Source organism: Phasianus colchicus, chromosome 9, assembly GCF_987193195.1.
Source record: "Phasianus colchicus chromosome 9, bPhaCol1.hap1.1, whole genome shotgun sequence".
NCBI classification, from domain to species: Eukaryota; Metazoa; Chordata; class Aves; order Galliformes; family Phasianidae; genus Phasianus; species Phasianus colchicus.
The window spans coordinates 16837407-16861191 of record NC_143444.1 but is presented as its reverse complement, the minus strand read 5'-3'; the positions used below and the strand labels follow the sequence as shown (position 1 = coordinate 16861191).

The 23785-nt window shown below is 36.2% G+C and overlaps 3 protein-coding genes across 14 annotated transcripts in view; 2 read left to right on the top strand and 1 right to left on the bottom strand.

Annotated features, from left to right (window-relative positions):
• Window positions 1–6593, top strand: part of BTBD8 (BTB domain containing 8) — a 36052-nt gene extending 29459 nt beyond the window's left edge. For both annotated transcript variants that reach the window (XM_090146350.1, XM_031614815.2), the window contains one exon: window positions 1311–6593. In XM_090146350.1, coding sequence (XP_090002476.1) covers window positions 1311–1780 — 470 coding nt within the window. In that variant the 3' untranslated portion in view covers window positions 1781–6593. The remainder of the gene's footprint in view (window positions 1–1310) is intronic.
• GLMN (glomulin) overlaps window positions 1–23785 on the bottom strand; it is a 160994-nt gene that overhangs the window by 68818 nt on the left and 68391 nt on the right. For 6 of the 9 annotated variants that reach the window (XM_090146355.1, XM_090146358.1, XM_031614814.2 and 3 more), the window contains 4 exons: window positions 23230–23293; window positions 20830–20953; window positions 19405–19487; window positions 18129–19281 (listed from right to left, as the gene is read on the bottom strand). In XM_090146355.1, the coding sequence (XP_090002481.1) occupies window positions 19174–19281; window positions 19405–19487; window positions 20830–20953; window positions 23230–23293 (379 nt within the window). In that variant the 3' untranslated portion in view covers window positions 18129–19173. Of the gene's footprint in view, window positions 1–6604; window positions 7071–9201; window positions 9295–18128; window positions 19282–19404; window positions 19488–20829; window positions 20954–23229; window positions 23294–23785 lie in introns of those variants that run through there. The other 3 variants (XR_016469237.1, XR_016469238.1, XM_090146354.1) reach the window with 2 other exon arrangements.
• C9H1orf146 (chromosome 9 C1orf146 homolog) lies at window positions 10075–18135 on the top strand. 3 transcript variants are annotated; one of them, XM_090146366.1, is made up of 6 exons: window positions 10075–10147; window positions 11230–11342; window positions 13264–13354; window positions 14425–14593; window positions 16306–16384; window positions 18010–18135. In XM_090146366.1, exons 2-6 carry the CDS (start codon window positions 11274–11276, stop codon window positions 18130–18132), a joined length of 531 nt encoding a protein of 176 aa, XP_090002492.1. In that variant the 5' UTR covers window positions 10075–10147; window positions 11230–11273; the 3' UTR covers window positions 18133–18135. The 3 variants fall into 3 exon arrangements, with proteins under 3 accessions (XP_090002492.1, XP_031470676.1, XP_090002494.1); XM_031614816.2 differs by lacking the exon at window positions 10075–10147 and adding an exon at window positions 10329–10409; XM_090146368.1 differs by lacking the exons at window positions 10075–10147; window positions 18010–18135 and adding exons at window positions 10329–10409; window positions 16945–17542.

Sequence of the window (23785 nt, the reverse complement as noted above, 5' to 3'; positions counted from 1 at the left end):
AACATTCAGTCATTCAAAAGCAAATTACTAGGGAAATCTTTGGCAATTTGTATGGGATTGAATCCTGAACTGAAGTAATTTTGGCTAAAGTTACATTAAATTTAAATATTTTTAAGTATTTCACTTTGGTACTGAATGATTGTCTGTCTGAAATATCCATAAATACTGTGCTGTTCAATGAGAAACATCGAAAGAAATTTTAATGTAATGCTAAAAGAAAGATTGGATGCAGATTTCTGTACTTAAGTTAATTTTGATCCAATCTAACATTGACAGCATCTGATGGAAAGTTAGTATTTGTTTTGTCTGCTTGACAACATATAGTATGTCTGAATGGGATGTGCAATAACTACAGTAATAACCTTAACTAAAGCGCACTGAACTGTTTACCTGCACAGCTATATGCATTACTGTTGTAATTTATTTATATATTTCACATAAATTTGGATCCTTCTCCCACTGAATATAACTATTTGCCATAAACCAGTGGGAGCAGGTTTGAATTCTGACTTAGAGCTTTTGAGATGTCTACGATTCTAAATTTTACCAGTAAAAGCTTATTTCCTAAAATAGAGATTATACTTAGAACTGATGCTTACACACAGAAAAGTTCTAATTTGTTTCATGTGGCTAGATGAAATACTTGTCTAGTTGTTTTGTGTTTTGTCTTCTTTATACCAGTAATTCAGTCTGTTTATCTCATCAAAAATATACAATAGTGTTATCAACTATTGTGTATTCAAGAGTAATAAAAAACTGATGATCTGTGTTCAGCCAGACTACATAAAAAGAAGACATTAAAGCTGTACTTTTTTTTTTTTTGAAGTTTGCTTGCCCTTGCCTGCAGCTGCCCTTGCATGTGCAATGTGGAAATAAGCCTGTGGATAAACTATTTTGTTTTTAATTCTTTTCTAAGCTGACATAGCTTAAGTCACCATACAGTAATCATTCTCTATTAATTCTCTCCATGCACCTCCTGGTCTAAATTTAATTTATGTAGTAAATGAGAAATTTCATGTGCATTAAATGTGTATTTACATTGTCATTTTCTGTATCAGAAACTTAATTATGGAGGTTATTGTTAATTATCAGTGGTGATTGCTGCTTTAACTTAATTTATAAACCATACTTTGTTTTCTATATAGGAAATAAATGCCTAAAATTTTGTCAATTTTGTATAACCCTCCATCATTCCCTTTATAACCTGGTTGGATTATCTTTCCTCAATGAGTTAAGTTTTGCTCTACGCAACCCTTGAGGGGAGGATCATCTGCAATTTTTACATTGTACAGTATTGTGAATTATTTCAGGAGACATAGATGATTATGACACAATGGCACAAACCTGCATGTATGAACATCGGCCTTCAAAAACCCTTTCTCCAATATATGAGATGGACGTTGGAGAAGCAATTGAGCAGAGGATGGATTCAGAAACAGCAGTTCTTGATGTGGATTTTGAAGATCAGCAGTTTGTAGAGCAGGACTGGACTCTTCTCAGGCAACTGTTATCTGAACAGGACTCAAACATAGGTTTCAAAAACTCGGTTCCTGAAGACCTTAATTTAGCACAATGTCTAATCAATCAGACGCTGTTTCTGGCACGAGATGGTTCGAATCCTCAGGGTACATCACAAGTTGACACATTCAGTAGATGGACTGAACTTATGTCTCCACTTGATGATTCTTCAGCAAGCATTACAGTGGCAAGCTTTTCATCTGAAGACTGTTCTTCCCCTCAGGGGGAATGGACAATTCTTGAACTGGAAACTCATCATTAAGGTGATCAAATGTTTGCAACTAACTCCAACCCGTTCCCCAAATCTATTTTTGATGTGTTGTTTCCATACAGTGAAATACTGCATCAGTCAAGAACAAGCAATTCTTGGTACTGAGGCAATCTTTCTGATATGAGGTAAATATGTTAATTTATAATCTAGATTTAATTGCAAGTACAGAAATTTTTCAAGTCTTAACCATATGTCTTTTCTAAAATGACCTTTGAGCATGTATTTTCTAGAATTGTTAGAAAAATTAGATGTGAAAGAAAGATCTTGGTCCCCTCTCTACTTTTATCTTCTTTTTGGCCACTTAATATGCTCACTGAGCAAGAACTTAAAGATAACTGCACCTTTAGTAGGGTTACTCCCTCCTTTTTTCCCCTCCCTCTCTATATGGTGACTTCATTTTACAATAATAAAGATTCAGACTGGTTGTATCAAAAGGTCATGTGTGCCAACACTGCTTTTAATACTAGAAACATTTTTGTTCACAGAAGAGGTTTCAATAGGAATCCTGTTTGGGCTTGTGAATAAGAACAGATTGTTTCATCTGTTGCTGCCAGACTTCATATTTTACTACTTATTGTTTGCTTTGTTTACAAGTTTCTAATCTTTTTTAATGTTATTTCCTTTGAATACTTCTATATAAAGGGTCTGTGCTAGAGAAAGGGCATCATTTCTTCCTTGAAAATGTACTTAAGTAAGTTTTTTTTATTGGCATAGTACATTAATTGAGAGGAGTTGGGAGAATACTGCTCCTGTTTGAAAAACAGCATGTCTGATACTTGTAAAAGTATACATTTCAAGACCTGGTAGAAATTATCTGGTCTGGTGACTCTTGTCTTTCACATAGTTGAAAGCCTGAAGTATTCTGCCTCCTCTTCGTCACCAAGAGGAAAAGTGCCTTCATGAGCCATGTGGCAGTAAAAGGCTTCTAATGGTTTGGTTTGGTTTTTTTTTTTAACTGTTTAAGATAGACATACAACCTGTGTTGACTATAGCCACTGGTAATAAGGTCAGTTTTGCAGGCTTTTGTGTAACTCTGACAATGCACCTTAATTTTGTTTAGGAACTTCATTTATTTTTGTTCATGATCAGAAACTCTCAGCTGTGCCAAAATATGACTGAAGACATACCTTGTCTTATCTTTGGATTTGACATAATAAAGAGCTCTGAGGCAAAACATCTACTCAAGAATGCTACTTTGTTGCATTTCTGATACAGAAGCAAAAATGATGTTTTTCACAAATTAATTGGAAGAGGAAAATTAGGTCATTCTTTAACATCAAGAAAGCAGGGAGAAAAAAATTAGTTTTCCTTTCTGTTTGACAATGAACTTAAAAACCCATGGAAGAAAGATATTTAATATGATAATTATAAACCTTTCCCCTATACTTATTTAACTACTTACTGAATTGAAAAATAACTGACAACCAGCACACAAAGCTTCACATGTGTTGCACTGGAATACAATCATATTATAGGGTTATAGGTATGTTTTGTTTTTAATTACTTTCTCAGCTATACTGTGAAAATTAAGACAGTTTCTCTTTTCAAGTTCCCACTGATGCCAGTGCTATTTCTACAATAGTTTTGCAGTAGACCAGTGCTGAGAATTTGGTGTATTGTTCAGTTGATGCTTACGTAAGAACAGAATTCAGCTTCCCACAGCCACATAGTTTCTGCAGAAGTAGCAGGAAGAGAAAGCCATACTGTTTTTAATTCATACTACCAGACTGCCTGTGAGCCTTAATCAGACCAGTATCCCACTGGCTAGACACTGTACAAACACAGAATGAAAGCAAGGTCTTCCACAGAGTGGTTATAATCCAAGTTAAGACAAAAAAACAACACAGATGGAAAAGTAAGAATCAGAGTTAATATTTGCCCACCTGATTAGCAATGGTTTCAGTGCACCATCAGCTTGAATACTTTTTCTTTTCCTCTGTATTCATTATGGGAAGGGAAAATGGGAGGGTAAGATTTGAAGACAGGATAATGAGGGACAAATGCTTGTTTGAAAACTTAATATACAGGCAATCGAAGCTTACACTGTGGGCCCCAAGTAAATTATAAGAGCTCCCACTGAGCTGCAAAGTGAGGACAGGGCATGAACACCTGAGGAAGTGGCAGAGGGGAATCAGTGACAACGAAGAGACAGCATAGTCAAAGCTATTGCTAAGGATTTCTCTTGGCAGTAGTATTTTAAATGAAACAGAGCAGTAAAATTGCTTTTGTCAAAACCTAAGATGAGAAAGGTACAGACAAAAGGTAACACTGACAACTTACATAGAGTTCAGTTGTGTGGATAAAGATCTCTGTACCCTACAGGTACAGGAAGCTGAGAAATTCAGAACTAGACTTTACAATGATGACCCTGCTTTCATCTATCCTGAATGACATTTTACCAAGTAAAAAAAAAAAAGCCTGTTTAACTGTTTTTAGATGTTTAACATATATGGACACATTAAGTTTAAAATAGGCTAGACCTTCGAAAGGTGATGTCAAAAGGTGTAATTACCATTCTTGCTTGGAAAGGAAGAGTCTAGATGGGACTGGAAGAGCTGTTCCGACCATTTTTACATATTACTGCTAGCAAAATTGTATTTGTGCAGCAAATCACATAGTGTAGAGAAGAAAAGCTGAGGCTGAATACTGAAAGCATCGAGGGAAGTAGAGGTTCTTTTAAAGGATTTGCTCAAAACAGAATTAGAGAAGCTAAGGAAAGTATCAAAGATAGGGAGAGGAGTCAAATGAAGAAGGAATAGCAATGTTGAGGTTGGGTAAGAAAATGTTCATAGGTGAAATCAAAAGGAGATTCTGGCTTCTTTCAAAAGAATGGCTAGCAGATGCCCATTGGGAAGAATATGAGAGAATATTAGTAAGGAAACTCTTAACATGAATACATAGTTAACATATTTGGGTTTTAAAGGCATGGGATATTATATACATGAAGTACAGCAAGAGAATTCAGTAAAAAAAAAAAACAATGCTCACAGGCAGCTTCCGATAAAAATATGCACATTATAATAAAAATCTGAGTATTGTTGGAAAAAGATTAGTAATAAAGGTCAAGAAATATGGCTGCTGGCAATATTTTTTTTAATTTCTGGGTAATGTGTGACTTGAATGTACATGTTTAATAAACTTATTCCACATCTTTCTTGGCAGGGTATTAGATCTATTTCAAAACTGTACTGAATTCTCAGTTTTATTACTGGGAAGAGCCAGTAGGCAAGGAACTTCCCATTTTTCTCACACATACACTGTCCATAATATGAGTTCCCTTAACATTGTCTTTCAGGAAATATATGACAAAAATTTAAATCACCTGTTCTAATTACAGATTAAAGGAAAGTATTTTAAAAATATGAGTATATGTCATCTGCAAAGTAATTGCTAGCATGCTCACCCTACTTTCTGAAAATCTAAACCTTTGCATGAAGGAAGTTAGAACTGCTATTATGTTGTTCATCTGTTGCTCAGAACATTTGAATAGACATGGTTTTGCTACCACTAACAAAGGAAAAAACTCCTGTTGACCTCAGCTGAAGCAGGTTCAGAACTTAGCTTTATTAAACGCATGCGCTAGAAATGCTCCTTTTCCAATACATGTATTTCACACCCCTCTGGTTTTTATTCTAACTTATAATATCTTACTACTGTAAATGTGACAAATGGCAGCTAGAAAGACTTCAATTTAGGAGTCATAATTGTATGTATTCTGTTAATATTTCATGACTAGAGTGATTTAACATTTGTACATTGATAGATGACATTCTTGCCAGGACTATGCAGGAACTGAGGACAAAAGATAGAAGCAGCAGCCCTGTTAGAACAGATGACTCCCTGAAAATGGGCTTTTAGATTTGCAAATACAATAGAAATAGAAGCTTTGATCTCTTGCAGCAAATTCATAGTGGTTTCCACCTGTATCTTTTGAACACAAGCTACAGAGACTGTTTTTCAAAAATAAGCTTTACTGTGTTAAGTTCTGGAAAAATCACAGCTCCAATTCATTCACTTAAAATGAAGCTTCCTATCAGCAAGTACTGCATATGTTGAAGAAAGCAATACTTGTTACAAAGGAAGATTATTTACATTAAAAGAGGTTCTCAAAAAAAAAAAATACTGGTTTATATTTTAACTGTTGATAACTATGAAGTGAATAAGCTATACAGGGCACATATGCACATGCACACCTGTTTATTCTTGCATTTGACTTTCCCTTTATACTTGCTGTGTAATCATCTGCCCTGTATAGTCAATTAGGCTATAGTTCTGCAAATGTAAGTGAATGCACTTAAACATTTGCAGACTGGCTTTCAGGTTAATGTTCACTTCTCAGACAGGGTAATGGAACTGGCACTGGGGGCAGACAACATGCATATTCATGTTATGCATTACTCAACTTAATGAGGCTCTAATCCTGATCAGCCATCTGGAAGCAGTTAAAGTATGAGATAATTAATAATGGAAAGCCATTAAGTTACTTCCTTGATCTCCTTAATTTACTGCTGGAGTTTCCAGCTCAGAAGACTCTTCAGTTAGAGAAATCAAAGTTTGAAATACAACATTTTGCATTACATGCAACAAAAGATCTATTGTACCGTAATATTTTCAAGATCTGAAGCCTCAGTACTTGGGGCAGGAGGGCCAAAACCTCAGAAACTACATACAGTTAGCAAGGACATTAACAGTCAAAATAGTTTTTGCATGTTAACAGAAGATGACATAAACAGAGAGGATCAAGTGAATACTCAGGTCAATCTGAACAGATTCAGATGTACAAATCCAAGGGCAATTCATCAGATCTTATATTGAGGCACCCAAGTAGATGGGACATTGATGTTTTCTCAGCTCCCACTGGGGTTAGCATGAACAGTATCATATGTGTATTTATAAGAATCAGGATATTTTAAAGTATTTGAACAGAAAGATTGATAACCAGAATAAAGTTTCGGTTTATATATCAACTTGAAACCAAGCTGAGTAAGAGTGTAATAAATGACTAAAGTTCACATCCTCATACTTCAATCTTTACTTAGTCCTCTGGTACCACCTTGGGTGCCCCCAATCAAGCAGACATGTGATTATCTCAAACTTGTGCTTAATGAGATCACTTCTTCCATTTTTTCTTTTTATAAATCCCCTTTGAACACGACATGGCATCCTGCATCTCCATGGAATCATAGCAGTGTGCTGAAGATTAATGTAACTGGACAAACCAGATTCATTGTAGGTAGCATCAAGACTTTGTTGCCTCCATAGAATGAGGTAGTTTTCACACCTGTGAACATAAGACCCACCTCTAAGTGAAGTTTCTTATCTGAAACAAAATTCCTGCCTATATCACTGTGGTAGATTAAGAAATTAAAATCCCTGTATTTTGGACTATCATACTCCAGTCATTTAGATGAATCTTATTTATATAAGAGTAATAGGATGCAGTTAGAGAAGAGTTTTGAGTTGCAACCTGTAGTCCATAGCATTAAAATCCTTTTTTCTATTTTAACCATTTTGTCTTTGGGAGAGTAAGGGGCATGTTCTCAAGTTCTCAAACTGAATGCTTGCATGTTTTCAACTTGCTTGCTTTTCAAACATCAATTAGTTCTGCAGCTGAGGCCCAAGTAACTGTATTTCCAAGTGATTCCTCATGAGCCCACTCTTCTGTTTCCAGAATCACTGTAAGGCTGTGTACTTCCACAAGCTTTCTTCCCCATGCAACGTACTGGAAATTCTTAATTTATTTGTGTATGACAAACAAAAATAATAAATTCCACATGTAACTTAAATGCTGAGTCATTGTACTTCATTGAGTGTGTGGGCTGCTGCCAATATTAATTTTTAGCTCTGTAAAAAAAAATGTTACTTTTTCTCTCCATTCAGTGGACTTCTGGATCCATCTTCCTCCCCTTCAATAGGGAAAACACTACTTTTTTTCTGGATCACAGCAGAAGAGAACAAAACAGGTGATGGGTGTGAAAATGAAAAAGTGTTCTCTTTAATATTCATAAAAAGATAAGTAGCTTTGTGACTGCCCAACAAAGTCTGATATCAAAAGGTGCTGATTCAGAATATGCAGGATATGTGCAGAGAAACATGAACTTTGAGAAATGCTGCCCTGCCATAAATGAGTTATTAAGCTATTATCTTCATCATATGGGAGGTCTCATCCCCAAAGCCCTCTATTACTGCCTAAGAGGGGTTCTCTACCATGCACCTAAGAGTTATTTGATATGCTGCCAGACAGAGCCCTATTCTTCCTCCCCGCTGCAGCTTCACCTGTATACTAAATGCATCACACAGACATGTGGAAAAGGAACACTCTTAAAAGTTAAAGCTAGAACATCACAGATCATCATAGCAGCAATAACTGTAAGTGATTAAGTGAGACCAACTCCTGTTCTCTACCATAAAAGAGCAACATAAAAAACACAGAATTGTAGAGGTTGGAAAGGACCTCTAGCAATCATCTAGTCCAACCCCACCCCACCAAAGTAGGCAAATCCTTTTATTTAGAACTATTGTGCTTGCTACTTGATTCAGTATTAGAATTCAAACCATGTCCCTCAGTGCACTGTTCAAACCCTCAAGAATAAGAATCCAAAGCTGCAGAGAAACAGATGGCCCTTCGTAACATCAGATACTTACGATGAGCACTGAATTAACACAGGTATGGTAGCATGAGCACTGAATTAACATAAGTATGGTAGCAAAGCAGATTTTAGCTCTTAATATCAGGCAGCAGAGGATCCCTCAAAATCACTTTGTGGAAGAAGTAACACGGGGGGGAAGAATACTCCGAAAAATCTTTCAGACCCAGCTCTATTCAAACAGCCTCCTACTTGCCATCTGAACAATTATACAAAGAATGAAACAGATCTACTCACCTGTTAAATATATTTTCACTACGAATTGTCATTTTATTCCATCCTATTATTTTCTGTCAACATTGATGTAGTTCATTTAATGCATGTACACGTTAGACAAATTCAAAGATATTGATTTATAACACAGCAGTGCTTGTGAATTAAATACAACCACTTCAACAGCAGCTCCTGCTCTGTACTCCAGGAATTTCTCCAATACAACAAAATACTAACTCATTCACTGTGCATGAATTCAAACCACAGATAAGCAGATGAGGTTTGATCCAGCTGACATCACAAAACTGCCTTATAACTGCATCTGTAGAGAATTCCTGATGTTCTCAACACCCTGATTTTTACACACAGTCGGGGCAGTCTAGAAAGGATCCACTGTGTCACAGGAAATGATTTCACAGTTCACCAGCCCTGTCACAGCCATACAGAGAAAGACTGCAGCCCAGACACCCCACGTATTTGTTATTTTCCTTTAATGTGCTGACTTGTACATTTACGCTTGATAGAAAGGTAAGAATTAGAAACATGACTTACTGTTCATAGCAGCACGACGTTCCCACAGCCCTGCAGTAGGGGTAACTAACACTGGGTGCAGGTGAGAGCAGCACGAATCCACTTCTTACTCGCCTGAAACAAGAGAGAGGGGAGTCGTTTCTCAATCACTGTGACTCCTAACTCAGTTCCTCAGCATGCCACACAGCTTGCTATCTGACACATATTTTTTTAAGTGTTCTACAGAGCTTTAGAAAGAAAGGTTTTCACTAGTATCTCTCTTGTCCATTAGAATGACATGACACAACACTATACTTGCATTGTTTGGAACATTTAACAACTATTACAGTTTTGCAAGAAAGAAGTAATCACATAATTCAGTATGAATGGTTCTAAAACATGCCGCTAACACATACAGTATTTACTTCTTAGATCAACTATTTCTAAGGATAAGTTACAGAATACAAATACATTATGTTTTAATTCTTCAAACCAATTGCTACTTTTTAATATCAAACGCAGAAGCAACATTCCATTCCCACAAAAACCAAGGTTTTTTTTTTTTTTTTTTTTTGTAAGTGCTTCTAACAACTGCACTTCTACTTTAGCATATGAAAGCAGCACTGTTCCCACTTATATAATGGCAACAGCAGCACCAATATTCCAACTCCTTCCTGGAAAAGCAGCACTGCTCTTGCTTTTAAATTTTTGTATTATTCTATGTTTAAAGTACCAGAGAAAATAGCGTGGAACATTCTTCCCCAGAAACAGACGCAGCACTAACTGCTCATTGCTGACGCTGCCTTCAGATCGGCCCAATGACGATGAAAAAAGCACCGCCATCACCGCTCACGGCGCCCCTCGCAGTGCCCGCCATCTCCTCACGTCCCTGTGCTTTACACAGCCTAACGGCACCGCGCACGGCAGCAGGCTCTCGGCCAGCCCTGCAGCCACCGGGCCGCTCCCGGCACGTCTCAGCTCTCAGCAGGTGCGGCTGGGAGACCTTCCTTACTTTTCACTTCTGAGAGCCCGCGAAGGAAGGCTGGCTCCGCAGCCACGGTCACCTGCAAGGGGCTGCAGCGCCTCCTGAGGGCCGCGAGGAAGCAGCTCCGGGCTCAGCAGCCCCGGGCTCCGCGGTGCCCTCAGGCCGGAGAGCGCCCCCCCGAGGGCGGGAAGCGCCAGCGCTTCCTCCGCCCCAACTACTCACGGCCCTACTGGGCCTCTGGGTTTGCACCTGTGCTCGATACCAGGTTTGTCAAACGAGCGGAGACTCTCAGAACAGAAGCTTGGAACGAAGCAGCACGAGGCTTCGCACAAAGCAGCTCTCTGCTCAGCAGGCTGCGCGCTTTGGGTGTGCAGCTGTGCCTTGCCAGCACGCGGCCGGGGCTCCTCAGGCAATGAATCTCCCCAGGAATGCATTTCTTGATGTTGTTCATTCCTTCTGAACCTCTGTCCTCATTATGCCCTCAGACGGGAGCTTGTTACAAGACCCGCATAGTTATCTAATTGCCACATTACATAAAGTGCAGCAGTTGGTACCTACAAGCATCTTAGAGAGCTGGATTCTGCCTCAGGCTCTAATCAGACCCATAGTTATTAGTGCCTTAAGCATTCTATCTCCTCAATCAACAGATGACATTTATCACTTTTTTTGTTTGTTATTGTCATGGGGTATTTTTGTTTGCTTTCCTTTTTCTCCTAAGCTGCTCAGAGCATTTGTAACGCTACAGCACAAAGGGAAACACAGCAGTGATAGCAGGGCGGTAAAGTCTCAGCAAGCAAATTACAGCAAGAGAGAATATGCTTAAACACAGCAGCCATAGACAAAGAACCAAAGGGGGGGATGTTTACTTACCTTTGGAAGGCCTCAGGGGGGTAAGGCCTACAGCAAAAGATGCCCTCACCTCCACTGCTAGCCCTTAAATGAGGTCTGGGAAGGACTGGATCCTGGCTCCACTCCTTCCGGTCACTCAAGGGTACTGCATGCAGCTGAGCTCTCCTGGGTTGGCCCTGCCTTCCACCAGGTGCTCAATCACTGTTTGAGGCTGTGACTTAACATTTCTGCTACAGGATTGCAGCTGACATTTCCTTAGAGAGCCATTAGAACCGTGAAGATGACAGATAACAGCAGGCAGGAACAGTCAAAATGGATAACAACAGTTATTATGAGTACAGGTCTACAGGTACGATGCCGTTTGCCAAGAGCAGTGGCTACCAAAGAAGCATTGCAAGCAGTGTTATGTTCTGTACATGCAAACACTGTATACAGTGTCAACCAATATGCTTTAAGAATAAAGCAGTGACATTATCTGAAGTTGCTGCTACCATTGCATTCATTGTTCGGTTTTTGTTTGTTTGTTTTCTGTGAGTTTTTTTTCCTAGCTACTTCTATACATATTTAACACTCTTGCCATTTGCTATTCCGAGTTGCACTGCTCTAGGCTTGTCCTCCTGACTCATTGTTTTTGCACTGCACTGATGCTGCTTTCAGTGACTACTATAAATAATTCTATCAGGGATGTTTTTGATTTTCTGAACTTCTTCCTAAATGCTTTATTTTCTACTTTACCGTGTCAATGTTGGGATAAATTATTACTCAGTAAATGTGCAGTTCAGCTTAAAATAGCCTTACAGATAGTGATTTATATTTATATCTGTTCATTTCAATTCCCCAGTAAAGTGAAAGGGGCTGTCAAGGAGCTGATAATTAGTTCCTGCAGCTGAGGCTAATTTCATGCCAGCTTGAGAGAATTTAGAGGCTGAGGCTTTGGCTCACTATCAAGGATAGCTTGCGTGAGCTTGGCTAACAAGGTCACTGTTCCATCTTTGCTGTACAAATAGATGAATGGTATTGAAGTAAATCTTGAATCGCCTCAGTTTAAAGCCTGTTTATTATGAGATGACAGCCTGTAAGCTGTTCCAGTTTGGGAACTGTTTCACAAGCAGTGTTATCTGTAACAGTGAGAGGTATCTGAGGGTAGCAATCACATCAGCTACACCAGTGAAATTGGCTCTTACTCAAGTATTAGTATGGAGCAAAGATACAGAAATAGCTTAGGTACAAGTTGAAGATCTTTTAATGAAGACACTGTTTTGTATCAGTTTTGGTTAATTCTGTATCATCAGCTTCCTTTTCTAGCCATGTAGCTTTTCTTTTCTTAAAGCGTTTCTTATTTGTGTGCTAAATAATTCCTTTCAGCAGTGGCTCTGAAGCAGAGAAATTTTCCAAAATTGTAGTTACATCTCATAAGCAGCTGTCACTGAGCATTCCCATTCCATATAAATGCAAAGCATCAATTTTCTGCTTACTGCCTCCTTCAGGATTCACTCACCATCCAGGCTTTATTTTGTATCTTCCACTAAATCATTACAACTCTCTTTATGGCAGGTTGCCTACATTTTAAATGGGTCATCTAAAAAACTTTTTATTAGTTAAAAAGGAGTTGGTAGTTCAATCTTTAAAATGTGTGGGTTTGAACAGCTTTTGCAGAGCATACTGCAGAAGTGCTTTTTGCAGGCTGAAAAATATATCCAAACTCCCTCAATTCCTCAAATGATTACATTGCATAGTGCAATGCTCTAGTCTTCCTGACTGGATTGTGTTGTCAAAAACCTTTAATGAAAATCACTTCCCATACAAATCTTTTGAAATATCTTCCAAATGAAATGCTGACATCAACGAGAATAATGTAGTCTAATTAACTGGAGCTTTAGAAGTACACTATTGTACATTCCTCACTTCTGCAAATTCTATTTTAGCATTTATTACAAAAACAGACTGTAAAATGTTTGAGCTCTTTTATGTTTTATGGAATGGTTTCCTGTGGCATACTGAAGGTGTGCATACAAATTACAATTCAGTGATTTGATATCTTTCAAAACAAACATTCTGAAATAATTAATTATTTCAGAATCATAATTATTCAGAATCAAAATCATAATTAACTGAAAATTTTGAATTAACATTTTATTTCCTTTTTTACAAGTAAGATATAAAAAAAAATTCTTAAGCAATGATGCTGAAGTTCTTTTATAACTATTCAATGTTCTGAGAATATTTCATCTAATTTGTTGGCTGAAAATAACCTGTTATAATTTATTTAGAATCACGAAATCTCCACAATTCTGCAGAGGCAACATCGAGTTCGATACTCAGAATCAGTGGAAATTGGTTCTGTGATTTTTTCTCTTTCTGGTACAGTACTTTGTTTTTAAATTCCTAAACTCTAATGAGGCACAAGATCAGGCTCTGTCGTAAGCTGTGCTGAACTGAATAAAAGCTGCCATGTTGGAATGTCATACAGTAGTGGAAGGAGAAGTAATTGCATATAGATCAGGGGCTGCAACAGAGAATTTCATGAATTAAACGTTGCTATTGGTCTCCACATTGTATTTGATGATAATCACTAAATTCTTCTTATAAGTGAGCAGGTTGAATGCCACTTAAACATAAAATGGTCATCAAGATATTTAGTATTTGTGGCTGTAATTACAAGAGAGCCTTGGCTTTAATTATCCAAGCTGAATTTGCAGACCCAGTGGTAAAAAAGGAAGCTGAGAAAAAGATTCTTGGTGTTGTTTTGATTAGGAAATTACTGAAACTTCAAACATGAAACATCTATCCATTCTTTCCAGAGCAGAGGATGCTTTAGACAATCAGATAACATCCTTAACCTGAAGTTTTCCTGAAACTGTAAGGACTAACACGGCATCGATTGGCCCAGTCTTTTGTGTCCTCTGCTGTTAAACCTCCTACACTTATGCCTTAACTTTGAACTTAACTTTGTTGATGGGATCATAATTTAATTTCTCATGGTAGACATTTTAGTTCAATTTGAAGATGTTGCAGGTGTATTTGCTTATCTTATTTCTAAATCAGAATTGCTGAAGTCTTCAATCAGTCTGCATTTGTTCTAAGTTCATTCCATACAGCAGATTCTTGTTCCTGAAACATATGCTTGCAAAGGCATTCAGATGTCTATACTTTAAGTGAACTGAATGCTTTTTTTTTTTTTTATGTTATGTTATGGTAGAAAATAACATCTGAGTTATTTGTAGTTTTATCCTAAAATTACTAGTAATTACTGGCCAAGTGTCATGATTGCATTAAACTGTCAAGATGATCTAATTCACTCTTTTTTTTGTTGTTGTTGTTCTACTCTTTTAAATTAATGCTTGAGTAAGAATTGCTTGCTGATTAGGGTATTTGCAGTGAGAAGGATTAATCACATTGCTGACACAAATTCATATCAATTTCTTCAACAGGTGTTGCATTTATACTGGTAGACATTCAAGACTTGCTTGTGGGAGGGGAAGAACAGTTTTTAGAAAGAATTCAGAAGTTTATAAACATACATCGAAATAGTTTTCTGGTTTTGTCAGCTGCTCTCCATGGACCAGAAGAATGGAATGTAATGTTTAGGATTCAGAGAAGGTATTATTTCAACATCAAACTTTCTATTGCTAGGAAAAAATGAAGTTTAACTGTCTACTCAGCAGTCTTGGATTCAGTTGAATTTTATTTTGCTCATACACTGCCAAATTAGCCAAAGAATATGTTTAATTAGTGGAAAATGAAAAAAATGTTAAGTGAATTGATCTGACATGACAGTTAACAAAAGGAGATGTTCCCCTCCCTCCCTCAAACCCCAAAAGAAAAAAAAAAAAAGACAAAAAAACCCCTTTCCTCCCATCACTTTAGGCCTTTGTAATCTTTTTCAGGTTTTTCTCTCACACTGGAAAATGAGGCTATTTTCTTTAACTTTTTTGTCCTAGTTCTGGCAGCATGTTTTCATGGTAAATTCAAAATAGAATAAGTACGTTTTATTCATATGAAAAGGCTTTGGTGTAAACAATAGATTCTTTACCAGGTTTTAAAATCTTTTCACTTGGAATAGTCTGTTATACTGAGCTAAAACAATGGAAACAAAGCCTGAAAAATTCCACTTTTCAGTATATACCTGCTCATAATGGATATCAGACTCTGTTCTATACTTCCATTCAAAACCATTTTCTGGTAGGTTCAGTAATCTTTGCAGCAGCTGATTTTCACTCCCGACATCAAAGTGACTCTTTGATGGAGTCTTTGATCTTTACCTCCTTGAAACTAACACCAGTTTTGCTACACCCAGGGCACGTTGCCAAATGCTGATGAATAGCTGAGTGTTCGGGATGAAATGTAGGAAATCTATTATCCATTTGCAAAAATTCCATAAATTTTCATGAGAGTTCTTAAAAGCTCTGCCATCATTCAGCTAAAACATATTTTTCAGCTGATGGTAATGCTAACATTCAATCTATATTTCAACTGATCTTGTATGTGCATTGATCACTAATAAATGTGATGTTTTGAAAACATGCTCCCTTTAGCAACTCAGCAATTTTATTTAAATAAAAATATTAGTTTTATCACTGCAGGCCACACCAACTTGATTATGGCACGGCACAATTATACCTTAGATACATGTGCTTTATTACTAGCTGGCAGCTAGGAGTTCTGGCATTGTAGGTAAATCAGTGACCGAGCTTTTGCACTGGTGGGATTGGAACATGTGCTACATTCTCAAACCATAAGTCATACGTTGGATTTGCTTGGGTTTTTTTTAATTCTCTGATTAAATTATGTAGACTTGGACATTCTAATAAAATTGTTAGAATTATCCCATTATCTAACCGTACAGATTGTTATATTTAGGCAGTATACTAAGACGTATTTCAAATTTGGAGGTATTTTTAGCTCCAAATATTTTTAGATCCTTTCCTGTGTTTTGTTTCTCATGGAAAAAATAAACATTTTTTTCTGCCACTTTGAGAACAGTCTTCAACAACACAACAAAAGAGTGTTTTGTTCTCCCTGAACATAAGCACACTTAAGAAATTATGACTGACTGTCAAGGAGTCCTGGAAACAAAAAAAGCCCTTCAAAAATCCCACCTGAGCAAATGGTGTAGAGATGGGATAGATAGGTATAAAAAAAGCCAGAATTTGCCTGTTGCCTTCAAAGATAAAAGCAATTTTATTCAGCTGAAGATGAAAGCAACTTGTGGTGCAAAGAAGTTGTTTACATTATGTGAGAATGTTTTTTGAATTTCATGGCATAATTAAATGTGCACTCTGAAAGTAACCTTAATTTATTTTGATGTGTAGATTCCTGGGAAGCAATTTACGTATAATACCAGTTCATAATTCTGCTGAAACTGTTAAGCTGATGCTAACTATAGCTAAGGTAAGTCTAGTTAAATATGATTAAAATGATTTACTCCTCAGAAGTTCAGAGGTATTTTAACTTGGAAAACATTTGTTTTTCCTTAATGAATCTTTCTGCATCATATTGACTACAATCATAGAATCATTTGGGTTGGAAAGGACCTTAAAGATGACCTAGTTCCAACACCCTGCTCTGGGCAAGGTTGCTACCCACTGCATTAGGCTGCCCACGGCTCCATCCAACCTGGCCTTGAACACCTCCAGAGATGTAGTATCCACAGCTTCTTTGGGGAACCTGTTCCAGTGCCTCACCACCTTCTGAGTAAAAATTTCCTTTGAATATCTAACCTAAATCCCCCCTCTTTTAATTTAAAACCATTCCCCTTTGGCCTATCATTATTTGCTCATGTATGAAGTCATATTACACAATCCATGTTTCACCTTGAGGTGGGATTGTTGCTCAAATGCTTTGACTGAATGTTTTAACAATTGTTAAAGGTAACTTAAAATCAACAGAATGCATGAAGACAAATGAGACGTTTAAGAGTTAATTCAGCTCTTATTTATCTGTTAATTTAGGATGTCACCATACTTAACCCAAAGAAGCTGTGGATGTTCCCTCCCTGGAGGTGTTCATGGACAGTGTGGATGGGGACCATGGCAACTTGATCTAGTGGGTGACAACTCTGCCTAACAGATGATAGATCTAGATGATCTTTAAGGACCCTTCCAAACAAAGCCATCCTGTGAAATTAGAATGTCTTCATTTCACTTACTAGCACTGAAGCAACATGAGATGAAAAAGAGATCTAAATATGTAACTGCTTCTAAAGTAAAGTAGTAATCTGAAAACACTTGTTATCTGCAGATTTTTAAGTGATGCACATAGTAATACATTGTTTCTACAGCTTAACAAGTATGATTTAATCCATGTAACAGCAACATGCCCTGTATGTATAAACATCCTCGTTGAAGTCTGAACTGCTTTAAATAACATTTTCCATGAGAATTCTAACTTAGATGCTATCTACAACAATGCTAGGACCATCCCACGTACCAAAAATAAAAGCAGCAGGTTAGAAAGTGTGTTAGAAACTACATCTCATCTATTGTATGGTAAGAGTTGATGAATGCTTATTACAACATCGAACATTGTATTTTTCTGTGCATGGATTCTGCTGCTGTCTGGCCGAGTTTCTTAATGCAGCATTAACTAAAAACTTTTAAGATTACTGTTGATCCTATAAAGTTGAATCTGTTCAGAATGAATACACCCAATTTCAACAATCAGCCCCATAAGAAGTCGTGATAGTACATACCACAGATATCTCAGTTGCCTTTATGTTATTACTGATACAGTACAGAGTCAATCCAATGAGCTCTTGTAAGAGAGTCCCTAATTATATCTCCTAGAAAATAAACTTATTTTGACCTAGGATAAGGAACATGGCCAAGGGACCAATACCATCCATCTAGTCCAAAGCTACCACACCAACTCCTGTAGAAACACTATCTAGATAATAAGCAGATGCAAGGCTGATAGAAGTAGTTACGTTAGGACTGTTCTTACAGACACAGAGAAATTGAGTGTTCATTTTTCAGGAATGAACCTTTCCTTCTCATAACATTTTTCTTTCCTCTAAGATGAATTCCAAGCCACGTGCAGATGATGTTTCTCAGAAAATGGCAATGACAAAAACCCACATAATAGAAAACAGTCCAGTCTGGAAGATGCTTCAGGAGTACCAGAAGTTGCATAGTAATTAATTTAGTGATAAGTTTTATTCATAAATTAATTATAGCAGCTACACTTTAAACAATATATAGAATGTTCTTAAAATATCCTGTTGCATTTAAAAAAAACTATATACACAATTTACACATTTGAAACAAATTTGTATTAAATAACTCTACAGTGAAAAATAGTATACATTATACCCTATATGTTTTCTAACAAAATAAAAATGTAGTTTAACTGCACTAAAAAGACGTTATGCTGATAATTTGGTTTGATTCTGAACGTGTGCATTCATCTGTTTATAATAATTTCTCAAATTATGTAATAAATCTTAAGGAAAACTTAAGATATCATTAGAGATAATGATGACCAAAACAATTTCAAAATACAGGTTCGCCAGGTTAAAACACATGTGCATAAAGCCTTACAGTGCATTTTTAAACACAAGTTTTATCTGTTCTTTTACTGAGTTTTAATATCTTACTTGGTTCAAGGCTGATGTGTTTTTCTTTAAACCCAGTTTGGTTTGCCTTTATCTATTATCTATAGCTTATAGACCAGTTTGTAAATATTGAAGCTTGTTTGTCAATATTAAAATGTACTAATAAAAATAACTACTCCTTTAACAGTGCTTTTTAACTCACAGCTCTCCATGTTACTTTATAAAAATCTTCATAATTCAGATCATCAGACAGCAAGTTATCTAAAATACTGTGAAAATGAATAGAACAAGAAATGCACAGTCATACATTCTTACCACAGCACAACACAAAAACGTCTTGTAGATATACGTGCTATACTTCAGAAAAAACACCAAGTTCTGAAGATGAACACTTTAGTAAACAGGGCATCTCTGTGATTACAGACAAAAATAGCAAAATAAGTTTGTTTTTGTTTAAAAAAAAGCCAACAGAAAAACAGAAACAGACATATGAAGAGCAGGATTTGTGATTTTTCCAGAGGCCACTCTAAGCTACTCGCTAAAGGTTGGTATAGCCCTCTTTTCAACTCAAATCTAATGATCAAAATGATCTTGCAAAAGGTATGTTAACTCAGATATTTCAGTTGACCTATATATTTTCATCCATTACAGCTTTTACTTTCACTTCAATGAGCTCTTCTACTCGAGCTAGAACACTTTCTATTAAATCAAATGTGAAGAGAGCTGAGTGTAAAACCTGAAATGACAAAAGAAATACTGTTATTTTTATTAGAAAAATTGATTTCTTTATTGACTATATGCGTACGTTTGGCTCCTGATTAAAAAGAAAATTTAAATTCTTCTGAAATCGCAAACTCACCTGAAGTTGCATTTCAGTAGTCATGGCAGGCATCTTTTCCCCACTGACAGTCAAAGAACAAATTGTGTTAGAACTGTGTGCCTCTGTAGAAGAAAAGAACCAGACATCAGGCTGCTGTTCCACCCAATTTTTAGAATCAAAACAACTTTCAATAAATTAGTATTTATGGACAGTAATTGTTAAATCAGAAGCATAAAGGCTGAACAAACACTGAAAAGGAAAGGGACTGAACTTTGAGGATCTCTCTCTGCTGTTTCTATATGATTTATGACTACATTAGCAAACAGGCAATATCTGTAAACTTAAAACAGTTTTATATTGCTAAAATTCTCCTTAAAAGGAAATATATAATATGGTTGGTTTTTTAGATACAATTTTAATACTTTCACATCCAGAGATATCTAAGATGACAGACTTAACTTCATCCAGAAAATGTCTGCAGGTTTCTCTGTTCCTGACAGACTACTTACAGCAGACAAAACTACAAGGACAAATCTTGAAACTGAGGGGAAAATTTCAACATTCAGACTATGTACTTGAAATGTAATATCATGCTTACAAAGATTATACACTGGGGAGAAAGACTAAATCATTTATTTTAATGAGGTAGGTGTCTTCTCTTGAACTCAGATCTCTATGCTTTGTCAAAGGCCAGAGACATGTAAGAAACTAAAATGAACCAGGAAGCTTTTTCTTTAAATGGACTCCCTTTAGAAAGATATCCACAGGTTATCTTCGAAAAAATCCTTTCCCTCTGCCTTGTACTTACATAGTTTATAACAATACGGAAGGATGGGACTAGGAGCAAAAAGCTGTACTGACATTTCTGGCAGCAGAAGTAATTTCCTTGGGCTATCTTAATTATACTAGAGACCATAAAGGGACAGAAGATCTGACATATACAGAGTTGGCCTACAGCAGCTATAGCTTTCACTGCCTTTGGAGTGTATCTGCTTAACCCTGAGCAGAATCTAATTCTAAGTATAGATAACGAAAATCCAGAACGTAATCCTTCGGGCTTTAAGACACTACCTATTTGCTGTGAGAACTATTTCTTCCTTGTTAGCCTTCCCACACCTAGTATGAAACCTAAGGCCTATATATTCACACAGAGGCTTAGATGTTCCTGTCTAACCTTACAATCAAAAATATAAATGCAGAACAAGGTTTGAACGTCTTCATGTGACATTCCTGTCGGGTCTCTGTAAGGTTTACAAATGTGATGAAAGATAAACAAGCTCAGATTTTCATAGTTACAAAAAGTATTAACATCAAATATACCAACTGCTGAAATATTACGGGAAACATGGAATAAAATCAATAGAATAAATAAATAAATATATATCTATAGAGCATTCACCAATTTCTTATTTCCAAAGTTTCTGAACATGAACAACGCTAAGAAAAAAAACCAACACAACAAACCTCTCCCGTTTTCTTTCTTATTCTTTATTTCTGCCTCATAGTGTGCTTTTGACATATTCAGTCCAACATGCAGTGGTTTTAAAAAATTCTTCTCAATCTTGGCAAGTGCAGTCCACACACCAGTCTATTCAAAGAGAATGGCAAAGAGAAGGTTGCAAATTATTTTTAATGAAGTATCACAATGTTAAGTTTTCAAGTATAATTTTTTTACTAGTCTTTAATATATAAACCTCTGTAGTGGGAAGGAAATACAAAATTAGACTTATGCATTTAAGCACACACTGCATGGTGACAGTTTAAAAATGTTTGAATCAACATTCCTGAATTAACACTGCATTGCAATGACAACTGAAAGCTTTGGTAAATGTCATGCTCCTCAAATATAAAACTCTTGTCTATATATTGCAGTTAGCTTAAGAAGCACTGTCAGAATGTTACTAGATATGCTGCTAAGCCCACCTTTGCATTCTCAACTGTCACAGTGAATTACATCCTACTAGTATGTAGGAACTATAAGTACTTCTTTTAAGGTCTTTTTACCTATTGTTTTTAGAACATGTACCAAATATGGACCATATTCCAATCTCCCTTAAAACACAGTAAGCAAAAGTATTAAATATTTGCTTACTGCAGAATCCAGTTGTTTTTTTTTTTTTTTAAGTTGTACCTATGTTGCTACTACCCACTAACAAGAGTTCCAACTTATCACCAGTTCTGCTGCACCAGAAATCTGGATTTCGCAAGCAAGTGATGACCCCATAAAGGCTTTATGATGTAGAGATATTGTCTTCCCAACCACTGTCTTCACTACACACATTTATATAAATTTCACATAGAAACATAAAATTGAAATAAATACATACATTTAATCAAAAACAAGCATTAAGCATTTTACTAGCGTTAAAATTTTAATGAAATCCCTAATTAATCATATTTATTAAAAAAAAGCTGTTACACTGCTATGCTCTGTACTCATTTATCTCATTTATGCCCTTACGTGCAGTAGCCAAAGTGATACACGAACCAACTCTCCAGTTTGGGATGGCAGAAAAGAATTGATAACAATGGTGCTCAGGAAGCAATCAATAGGAGGGAAAGTTGCTCAAAAGCAAAGCTGTTCAAGGTTACATGAACATGAGAGCATGAGAGGAGAACTCTGCTCTGGTACCTCATAAGCTTGCAGTTATAAAACTGCTGTAGAAGGAAACATAAAGCAGTCTTTGTGTCTTTAGATACAGAAGCCATTAAATGACTCCTTTCCTCACCAAAGGGCAGGGTAAAAGATGATGAAAATAAGAATTCTCAACGTTAAATGGTACTGGTGATCACAAGGCACAATTCAAGAAATTCTAATCAAATAAGACCAATAGTTACTTCCACATTAATGGTGATAAAATGAAGGAATAACTATCCAGAAATATCTGATTTTCTTCTTGATTCATGAAAGCACTTGTTATGCAGCAGTCAAAACATGTGAACTAAGATGAAAGGAATTATTATCTTTGTGTTCCATTTGCACTGTCTGAAGGGAGCCGAAGGGGAAGCCTGTAAGAACTGGCATGGCTTAAATTTAAAGAAAAACTTCAGAAAAGTTGATGTTATTTTCTCCTCAAACCATAATTATATTCTGTATGTCAAATACTAGATGGTAGTTGCAGCAACTGTGTATGCTACTATGTATAGAGTTTTAATAATAAAAGAGAGATTCTTTCTTTGCTTACAAAGCTATGTGTGTATATGAAGTACAGCACACTATAATGGGGACGTAAGTTAAAATCCTTCCATACATCTGCGAAACTGATACAGTCTATATCTACTTAATTAAATAACATAAGAAATGCAAAATTGAAAGCTATTTTTACGGTTCATTTTCCTGATGCTTTTAGTGATCAGTACCAACCATTTATTATCTTTCCATTCAAACACCATCAAGCACTTAAAAAACATGTATTCATGGAACAAAATGTGCTCTAAAAGTGGATCAGAATTTTTCCAGTATTTTAGGAGAAAATGAGATGCCAAAGTCAATTAGCCCAAACCATAAAGTCAACAAACTGGGGAAAAACAACAAATTACCTTGGGATAATTAAATGCTGGTTAGAATATTTGTCTGACCGTGCCACTGCTTACTGAGTTCAGGAAATGCTTTACTGCACTCTAATAAAAGGATTAGCTTCTTTACTGTAACAGTTAAGTACGAATGCAATCAAATTTCATCAGAATAAAATAAAATATCACACATCTCCAAATACAGCTAAAATACCACTTCTGGATTACTGACCATTTTGGAGAATAATGCAAAAACATTATCTGTGAACAGAAAATAATAGTGTTCACATGAATTCTGCTTGGTCCACAGCTAATCAAAAATCAATAATTTTCACATCAATTAGTACTTACTTGATTATCACTTTCACAATCCTTAATGACTAAATATCTCAGTAGATTTAGTGATGCCATAATCCTGTGAAATAAAAATATACTACTGATCACTTACAGTGCAGATATTTATTACAGGGATAATAACTTAAACTGTCCCTTAGCCAGACACCCTAAAATATCCATTTGTTCAAAATAAAGCCACTCATCTGTTGAGCAGTATGGCTTGATCAAGAGCACAGCAACTTCCTTGTTACAAGAGAAGCTGACACTTTGCAATTAAGATTCAAACTAGCAGCAGACTGGAAGGTCAATAACTGTGAGGGAAGGAGTTTTCTCAAGAGATTACAAAATCACATTACAAAAAAAATTGTAATATTCATCAATGGAAATCCACAATTGATTTGCAACTAGTATCACAATAGGCTTTTTAAAAATTATTTTATGAATTTTTACTTCTGCATGCTTTTTATATACGCTTTTTTTCTTACCATACTTTTTAGCAAAAACCTTACTGTTTCTTCCATCTAAATATCATTTGCTGTAAGTTACATCGAATAACTTTTATATCCCTGAA

What these genes read in the sequence shown, in the direction of transcription:
- C9H1orf146 (XM_090146366.1), top strand. Translation starts at nt 11,274, where the DNA reads ATGACAGATAACAGCAGGCAGGAACAGTCAAAATGGATAACAACAGTT. An exon ending in TGTGATTTTTTCTCTTTCTG is followed by an intron (nt 13,355 to 14,424) that starts GTACAGTACTTT and finishes TTTCTTCAACAG; the next exon opens with GTGTTGCATTTATACTGGTA. An exon ending in TGATGCTAACTATAGCTAAG is followed by an intron (nt 16,385 to 18,009) that starts GTAAGTCTAGTT and finishes CTTTCCTCTAAG; the next exon opens with ATGAATTCCAAGCCACGTGC.